Source organism: Benincasa hispida, chromosome 7 (assembly GCF_027475165.1).
Source record: "Benincasa hispida cultivar pf3 chromosome 7, pf3_genome.v1.1, whole genome shotgun sequence".
Lineage (NCBI taxonomy): Eukaryota > Viridiplantae > Streptophyta > Magnoliopsida > Cucurbitales > Cucurbitaceae > Benincasa > Benincasa hispida.
Genome location: NC_143484.1, coordinates 31,975,202 through 31,985,259, shown reverse-complemented (window position 1 = coordinate 31,985,259; position 10,058 = coordinate 31,975,202). Strand labels below are relative to the sequence as shown.

The window sequence follows — 10,058 nt, the reverse complement described above, 5'->3', positions numbered from 1 at the left end:
AAAATGGAAGGAACTTTAGTAAAGTTATATTACATGAGAGCGAAAATAGAGGATGTCATTTTGAATGTTTAGACATATTTGAAATTGTTTTTGAAATTTTAAAATTCACATTTGTAATATATATCTTTAATTATTTAAAATAATGTAGGTCTAGCTTGTCCAAGTCTCAGAAGTAATTAGGTTTATAAAGCTTAATTTTCAAAATTCAAAAAACAAAAATCTATTAAATGCATCAAATTCTTTCTTGCAAGAAACCAATCATCTAATATCTTTAGTTGGTTGTTGAACTTCATCAATATTTAATTTCAAACTTACACCTTTTTCCCCTTTCCTTTCTGACCATTCTTCTGCCAGAAATTCAAACTAAATTTTGAGCTTGAAAAATGCAGAGATCAAACAGACATATTCAACAAAGTACAACAGATCATAATAGTATTTAAGAAACAAATGCCTAGAACTTGAGACGACAGCAAACGAACCTAGAAAGGGTCGGAATCAAGCGTCGAACATCGTGAGATCACAAGGTTTTTACCATTTTTATTTGTACTGATCCATACTATACAATATACATTTTACATCAGATAAACTTGGATGGCTAAATATGAGGCAAAATTGTATGTTTCTATATAATATCCATATTGACACAACTAGAAAATTTATAGGAAGCATCATGATGTTAGTTAGCTTTGCACCTCCTAAATCTCCAGATCAACTGATTTCAAGTTATTACCTAGAAATCTGTTTCAGAAAGAAATAGGCTGAAATCAGATCTCAAACGAGCGACTTCAAGAGCGAAACGATGGAATGTTTCGAGTTGACGTGTTGTAACTAAAACTCACCTGAAATCTGAAGACCGGGGCGAAACAAGTTAATTATTATTCTGATCTCCTGGGTTGGTGATTTACTTCACCCTTTCCTCTTGAAGAATCTTTTGGTACCTGGGAAAACCACTCTTGCAAGCAGAAACCTGCATTGAAAAAAGAAGTTAGAATTGTGTTGCACAATATGCTGATTAAATGAGTAACATCATGTTAATTAATGAACCATGAGTTATGGCGACTTTATTGAATAATTTCTCTGTTTGAAAGTTCATCCACTGTTTTATTACACAAGAAAGAGACCTTCACTTCTATCTAAAGATTAATAAAAGAAGACTGTGTTTGAGTTTGAGTTATGCCTAAAAGAAAATTTAGAAACCATATGAAAAAATGAACTCTCAAATTTGTCAAAGTCAAAGGATCACAATGTTTGCTTAAAACGATTTGTCCGTTTCTTTCTGGCGAAATTTCTCATATCGCTTTAACATATGATCAAACATCAGAAGTGTACTCCCACAAGGATTTTAGAGATGTAATTAACTAAATATACAACCAGTTTCCATTGAATATTGACAGCAAAGTCTATACCCTCAGAGTAACTTATTGAGTTCTTAAGTTCAATAAGCAAAGTTCTTAATGCTTCAACTGTACTCTTGTCATAAAAAGTGGTAATGAACAAGGTATCAGAATCTAGAACTCGATTCTCATTAAAATATATATCTATAAATATGATTATTGTAACGTTTCTTCCGTTAGAAGTAGGAAATATCTTAGGTATATACGCAAGGGCAATATTTTCACTAATACAAGGCCTTTTTCTTGGTGAAATCAAACGCAAATCCACATGTTGCCAGACCCGTTGCCCTAACAATAATCAATCTTTTGAGACTTTTTAATGTAATCTACAAGAATGTTCGACTAGTGCCAGCCTAATGGGAAGGACACCGAATGTTGGAGTAATATTCTCCCTTGGAAGCTCAGCTATGATATGCCAAAATGTGGGCACAGAAGCACGACAAAACATCGAGAGCTTAGTGCTATTACAGCTAAATGACAACTACTATTGAATATAATTGCCAACCACACAGACTTCTTGAATATGTGAATCGATATTTTCCAGATCAATTCTATATATATATATATATATATAAATTAACATAGAAAATGGAAAAGGAGTCAGGAATAAAGATTTTGGTAGAAAATTTGAGAGAGATACCAAAGAAAGGAAAGACAGAATATGGTAGTGGAATAAATAAAAAGTATTTTAAATGTGTATTTCCTTGACCTAGTCAGAAAGTTGAAATTTTTGAAGTTGCTATTGTTTTTCATTTCTTGTTAATTAAGTCTAAGATACATATGAAGTAAAGTCATTGACTTTCCAGAAGATGTATACCCAACTTGATTTCTCTTGTGAAATGAAGAAGCTTCCTTGTTCATTCGTTGAAGTTCTATTAAATGTGGGACCTGAAAATATGATGGCCCAAAAAATCACCTCTGAACTATATGGGTTGTTTTATTTTACATTCCTACTATCAATTTGTACCATTACTCATCTTGTCCCAATTCTATGAGTAGTTGAGGTTTGACTCTTGGTGAGGTTTCATGTTTGTTTTTTGGCTTCGGTTTTGAAGACTTTTTGTAATTATTCCCTAGGTAATATCTTAATTGAAAATCCTTTCTCTAGGGGTATTCCTTCTTCTTCTTCTTCTTCTTTTTTTTTTTTGGGTAGATTTCGTTTTTTGTGTGTGTATTTTTTTTCTCCTCCATGAAAGCAGTTATTATTAAAATAATAATAATAATAAACCCTCGCAATTCAGGGGTAGTTTAGACAATTCTTAAGCTTTTGATGAAGCCACCCTAACGTGATCATTCGATGTACAAGAGAAAACTGTAAGAGTAACATGTAGATTAAGATAAATATAGCATATTATGGCGGTCTCATTGAATAATTGTTTTCAAGTTCGAGGTTGTGATAGTGACAAATCTACCATTTAATACTAGTTTTTGCGTTTTGTTTAAAGAAAGAAGAAAGAAAACAATAAAAAAGACTAAGCAAGCATGATAAAGGAATGATATTAAGCAAAAAAAATTTCTCAGAGGCAAATCATCAAACACTTACCGCTTCAATATCAATCTTGTAAACAAGGAGCTTCCTCCTCTCTCTGCAACTCGTCCTATACGCCACAGCAACATGGCCAACAGCCAAAGCCAAAGAACACATAAACAAAGCTACCTCCATGCTTCTCACATATCCTCCTCGACCAACATCCCTCAAGCCTCCACCAAACACAAACGAAGCCTTCAACGAAACAAACACCAAAGAAATCACAGAACAAAAGGTAGTGATCCCCAAATACGGCCCTCGCGAGAGCCTCGGCCCATCGCAAAAGCTATAAACACCTATACCCAAACACAACACAACGCACCACAATCAAATAAAACCCTCAAAAGAAAAAAACAATCAGCCAGATGGGTGTTGGTGAATTAGAACTTACAGATAATGATAGTGGATCTTATGAAAGAAATGAGAGGAATATCGACAAGGGAGGATCGAAAATCGTAGTTTCTGAGATAAGAAGGAATGGATTTAAGGGAAAAAGAGTAAGGGTAAAGAGAAGCAGAGAGAAGAGCAGAGGGGAGAAGGGCATCAGCGAGAACAAGAAGAACAGGAGCTGAGAAAAGGAGAAGGGAAATCAACATAGTGATTAAGAAGAAAAGGGTTTTGATTCCTCTCCATAAACGCTTCGATTTCTCTTCTTTTGAGAAACCCATTTGGGATTTGATTGTTAATGGTCTGGAATGCTCTGTTCTTGTTGTTTTTGAGGTGGGTATGTACAAGGAAAGTGGGTGAAGAAGAGAAATGGGAAGTTGGGCATTTTTAAGCTCATCAATGGAGAAGACTAAAGAGAGAGAAGGCTGCAAATGATTTTGTTGACTCAAATTCAGCCCACTGTGAGGGATGATGACAAATACTCTGTTTCAACATTACACGGTCAAAAGAAAAATCTATTCACCTCTCTCTTTTTTTTTTCTTTTTTTTTGTGTGTGTGTGTGTGTTTGCAATTCCCTAAGTTAACGGCAATACCTAAAATGCGTTAAAGGCTCTTTTTAGTATTTTTCAAGTCTCTCTACTTTTTTTTATTCATTAATTTATTTTTTATTTTTTATAGAAAAAAGTCCACACTTTCAAAGATCAACGAGATGACTGTTGTTTAAAATGTAAAAAATAAATCAACAATACTGGATTTTTAATATATTAAATATTAAGTGTCGCGTTTGTAACAAAAGAGTTGATTTACAATTTTTTTATTTCTTTTGAGTTCGTAGAGCAAGGAATCAAATCATCAACTTTTAAATAATAATTTATGTTTTACCTATTGAGTTGTGCTCAAATTGACTATTTATTCAAATATAAATGGTTTGATATGATAAAAAGCAAGATGAAGATTCAAGAGACTTTCACTATACATCTTCAAAAATTAGCTAATGCATAATAGAGATAAAGAATTTTGATTTTAAATTTAGTCATAATGTTGTCATTACAAGTCAAGAAGAGAATGAGTGAATTTCATCTACTTACCCTAACAATTAAAAATTTTGGGGGGCAAGGATCCCCTCCCCATCCTCATCCCCAACTAGGGACCCGATTTGACCCTGTACTCGATCAATCGGGAATTCTTCGTCCCGATAGGGTCGGGGACTTATGGGGAATGAATTCCCTAGTTATCTGAAATTACAACTGTTTTCCAACAACATACTTCTTACGTCTTGCATCATCTCCTCCATATTGGGACTCAATAGTGTCTTATATTACCTTTGCTGATTTTTGGATCACGAACAGATCGAACAATGAGCCAGTCATATGATTGAGTAAATGGCTATGGATTGTCTTATTATCTTTCTCAAATTTTGTTTTCATTTGCAGCAAGTTTCGTACTAGATTGACTAGATTGTAACGGAACTGTGACTTTGGAGTTGTTTGGATCAATCTCCATAGTGGACTTACCTTCGTCAGTAATCTTGCCTTCATCAGATCTGTTAGTGGTCAAGTTGTAATCAACTTCCAGTTGCTCGAAAAATATAAGAAGTTCTTTAAACGAGCGATGGTAATTGGATCCGTCTAGAGGCTTCAATATTGACAGATCTGGAATAACCTCGTCGTTCCTAATCGACATCTAGAACGTAGGATGAGTAAAAGAAGGTTCTTGCTTTCAATTTGTTATTTCATATAAAAATTATTGTATCATGGATAAATCCACTACCTTAAAAGCAAGAACAATGCGACCTTGGTGTTATATCGCAAGAAGTTGGTTACTCCCCAAAGTTCACACAAACACTCAGACTCAGACATGCATTCTTCGGAGAACAGATTGGAATCAAATGGAAAATCAGCTCAGAAACGGCAGAAAATAGAGAAGATCTGTAAAGATGAGAAGCTAAGTTTTTCTGTACATACACAAGAAGAAAAAGCGTTTTTAGATATGAAATTATTAACACGTTTATTTTAAATAAAACGACAATTTTTTTTTATAAATATTTTAAAAGGATAGGTAGTAAAAAGTTTTTCCTTTTTCACGCAAGCGTGGTTACCCGAACCCGTTCGTTCGTCCATCTGACAAAACGAACATCAGCGGCGGCGTATGTGGTGAAAGGGTTATATTTCCACCACCGCCACACTTTGGAAGCCCCTTTGCAAGCATTTATATATATTCCCACTTGCTAAACCTAAATCTTCCAATTGTCAAGGATATTTAGATGTCCTAGTTTATTGTATTTTCTCTCTTTCTCAACATTGTATATTTGTATATATTTGTAACTCACTGGAGTTTTAGTCCAAGAGGGAGTTTGTTGGGAATGTCCGAAAACTCGCAGTTCATAATTTTTAAACATATTATATTTTGCAATAAAAGTATTATTGAGACTTTTTTCAATAAAGGCATTATTGGAATTGCGTTATGTTATAAAACCCTATAAACAAACCAACAACTATAGTATGAATACTTAAACTTTATGTAGAGACACAAAAGATGATCAAGTTTTAGTATATAGTAAAAAAGGTCTATAAGTATATAGATGAGGTTGGGCACCTCATCTTGGGGACACTATGGATGCGACTCACTTTGTATATCGATATAAACAATGTCTCAAAATCGTTTATGTGGAGACATGCGAGTGGAGGAATCCTATGCAAAAGACGTTTGCATAAGACCAAAGCACAAAATAGTCACTTTTCTTTATAACAATCGTTTACTGTTAAAACTGAGTATTTCAAATCGATGACATAAGGTAATTCAATCTTGATCCTGGGCTAACTATGCACTTCTGTTTATTCGGGATTATCCTTTAATCTGCATATGTGAAAGTGGTTCAACATCACCGCTCAATAAGCCTCCCATTTCAGGGATAAAATCGGATATGTTGGGAACATAGTCTTGCAAGAAAAAAATTTACTCCTACCCATCTTAGGGTTAGCAGATATGTTGTTCCCTTAAATACTGATTCATGTACTTGAACAAAGAGGTTCGCCCTTTCGTGACAGAGATGGATACGGTTTATTAGTTGAACTATAAATCAATTGTTCAATAGATGATCAGTGAATATTTAAGGAGCAAGATGTATTTACAAAAGTAAAACAGTAATTTTGACCTAGCTGTAAATACGAACGACCTGTGAAGGATCGACTTGCTGATTATGGTTAAATCAAGTGGGCAGAAATATATCTAAAGTGAGGAGAGTGCAACTACTGAGCTATAGTGGTATGTCTCGATAGTTAACGAATATTGATTAATTTGGTTTAAAGAGTTTAGCCAATTAATCTCAAATCGTTGGAGCTCATGATCTGTAGGTCCATAAGGTCCCTCTAGTAGCTCGTAAAAGATTAAACCTTGAATTAGAATATTGAGTGAATTTGAAATGTTCAAATTCAATTTAGGGTTTGGATAATTATATTGATATAATTAACGTTTAAATTTTTTAAAATTAAACGTATTTGGAGAGTTCAATATATTTAAATAATGATTACATGAATAGGGATTCATGTTTGAACTTGTTGTTTTATTAATTTAATATTTGATATTAAATTATTATTTATTTATTTATTTAAATTAAACCAATTTCGTAAATTCAATTTCAGAAATTGAATTTATGTTTAATTTAATTAAATAAAAAATTAAATGAAATGAAATTTGAAAAGTTGATTAAATAGTGGATTTGTCCCAAAATTTTTAGTTTGAGTGGATTCTTCCATAAATTAACACTTAGCCCACTTTGTTAGTGCCTTTTGAAGTGTCAATGGGCTGATTAAGTGCTGACATGTTTTAGTTGAATAAATAGTCTTGATTAATCAGAATTAATGGGCATGCAACTGATTTTGAAAAAAAAAATCTGCTGAAATTTTTCTTCTCTAAAACCCTCTCCAAACCTCTTAAAATTGCCTTTCAATTAAGAGTTTTACTACTCAATTCAAGGTTGTGATTAGTAGAGAAGACATTTTTGGTGGTCTACTGAAGAGATTGAATGTAAATTTTGTAGAGCTTGCAACGATTAAGTGGTAATCTACAAAGGTAGTAAATTGAAACTCTATTGTATGTTACTTTGAATTTACATGCCTATTACTCAAATTAATATAATTAGAATACTTAATGATTCTGTTAGCTTCCATGTTTTGCATGTTTACTCTAACACCAATGTGGGACAACTTCTACCTTTTTTCTCTCAAAACTACTTCTTCCATTTGTTATGGGTCAAAAGCCCAAAGTTATTCTCAACAGGGTTGAGCTGGTAAAAATTATCAACTCAATGTTTGGCCCACCTACTTTAAATGTTGGTGGAGTTGTGTTGATTATTTTTACCAACTCACTCCAACACACTCAAACTCAACCAATCTCTCCCTCCTTGTGATATTTTCAATGTCTCCCACGCATTGTTCGGCGACTACCATTACCACACTCCAGCATCATACTTTGACGACCGACTCTGTCAACCACTTTTGTGCAACCAACTCTGAAAACCAACTTTAGGCTCCAACAACCACCTCCCTACAATAATTCTGGTGAAAACCACATCTGATGATCAACTTCAGTGACAACCACATCTAACAACTAACATCGACATTCACCTCAGGCGACCAACTCTTATGAAAGTCACCTCTAATTATCAACTTCGATGATGACAATCTCTTGCGGCCAACTCGGATGATCACCTCGGGCAACCAAATTCAACCAACAACGGCTAACTTGATTGATCATATACTAAAAGAAAAAAAAAACTTGGCTGGCGAAAGTGTTTTTTAATACAAAATTGAAATTATTAGTTTATAGTGTTTGATAGTCATCTTTTATAGTAATTTGACATTTAGAGTTTGTCTAAGGATGTTTGAGTCATCCTTATAGACCTACTTGTCACAAACATCCAAAAGACTAATTGCTTCCTAACAATCTCACCATAGTCTAGGATGAGGTATAATTTGTGTCTACTCGTCAACTTTAATTTTTGTGCATGTTCAACTTATACATTCCACGACTGCTAAAGTATGTGCGTAGGGTTGGTGATTATATAAGTAATAGTATTTTGTCTATATTAAGTGGTTACATATTGAAAATTGTAAAATATATTTTTATTTATTTAGTTCACATCTCAAATGATGTTAAGAATTTAGGAAATTATGTGTGTAGAATGGTAGAATAAAAAGTTGACGAAAAAAACTAAAACAAAAAAAAAACCCCCAAAAAATACATTTTTTTAGGCTACAAATAACTGCACTAAATATACATAATTCAACTCAGGATTGCAAACACAAAAAATTTAAAGTAATTCAACTCAACTATGAACCTCAAATACAATAATTATTACCAATTCAACTATGCATGCCAAACATACCTTAAGAGTTTATTTAATATTTCATGATCATTTGGTTTTTTATTTTTAGTTTTGTAAAACCGTGCTTGCTTTCTCATAATTTCTTAATCAAATTTTCATCACTTTCAAATAAACATTTGAATTATTAGTCAAAATTTAAAAACAAAGGTATATATATTTTTTAACTTTCTTGACTTGGATTTAGAACATTCCTAAATGTAGGTAACAAAACAAAGAAATCAATACGTAAAAATAGTGTTTGTATTCTTTTTTTTTTTTTTTAATAAAAAAGCTAAATAATTATCTAACCAGTTTTAAAAATTAGAACTTTTTACTACAAGAGACCATAAAGTTGAGATTATAATTCTTTTTACTTATAAAGAAAATAATTAATGCTTTAATTAGTTAGAATTAAATTCATGTGGACATAGGACTTGAGTTTTAGTTACTTAATTAGTCATAATGTCATTTATAAGAAAATTAAAAGACTACGAAGGAAAGAAAAAGATTCCTTAACCACAAAGCCAGGTTCACATGGGTAAATAATTTTTCTATTTATAATTACTTCAAAACATTATATATATATATACACATGCGCACACATTAGCTTCATATTTTCATATATTCGACTTTGACATAACAACAAAATGTTGTTAATGTAAATATAAAATAAATAATAGCATCTTCACTTATTTAAAAAACATAAAATGATTCTTTACATATTCCAATATATTTTTTATTTTTTATTTTTTTTATAATTTTTTCAGAAATATTTTGACATTAACATTTTATCGTTATTTTTATAGACATTTCTATAAAATTGAAACATCGATATTTTTGTTGATATCAATCTTTTAAATCTCGATTAAAACTTAGAAAGATAATATAATTTTTAAAAAAGGAATAAAATTATAGATTTAGGGTTGCATTTTTCCTATGAACTAAAATTCAAGGGAAAATTCATGATTATGTTGGTTTTTTAAGCATGCCTTTGTTAGACCATATTAATAATTTAAATGGAATGAAAATGTTAAATTGTCTGTGGTTAAAATAATAAAATAATAAAATTAATTAAAGAAAAAATCATTTAATAAAATATATTTTCTCGAAAATTTTAAGGATGATTTTCAAATAAAGGAAAATGAGTCAACTTATTACAAATATAGTAAAATTTTACTATCTATCATTGACAGATCGTGTGCGATAGACTGCAATAGACAAATATCGATGTTAGTAATAAATAATTGTCACGGTCTATCACTTATGGGTAACCTTTAATATCCTTGAAAATATTTTTAACAATTTTACCATTTAAAACAACTACCTAAAATTGAAATTTTTTTTTAATTTTTTTTGTTTTAAAAAAAAAGAAAACAAAAATCA

General features: G+C 31.7%; 1 protein-coding gene across 3 annotated transcripts; it reads right to left on the bottom strand.

Moving 5' to 3' along the window:
* Positions 1 to 512: 512 nt before the first annotated feature.
* LOC150035106 (uncharacterized) lies at positions 513 to 3,905 on the bottom strand. 3 transcript variants are annotated; one of them, XR_016530606.1, is made up of 4 exons: positions 3,314 to 3,905; positions 2,938 to 3,218; positions 840 to 967; positions 513 to 738 (listed from the first exon to the last, which is right to left on the bottom strand). XR_016530606.1 is itself a non-coding variant. In XM_090315447.1 (3 exons), the coding sequence occupies exons 1-3, from the start codon at positions 3,588 to 3,590 to the stop codon at positions 902 to 904; spliced, it is 624 nt and encodes a 207-aa protein (XP_090171573.1). In that variant the 5' UTR covers positions 3,591 to 3,873; the 3' UTR covers positions 766 to 901. The 3 variants fall into 3 exon arrangements, 1 of the variants encoding a protein (XP_090171573.1); XR_016530607.1 differs by having other exon boundaries at positions 513 to 758; positions 3,314 to 3,873; XM_090315447.1 differs by lacking the exon at positions 513 to 738 and having other exon boundaries at positions 766 to 967; positions 3,314 to 3,873.
* Between the last annotated feature and the right edge of the window lie 6,153 nt (positions 3,906 to 10,058).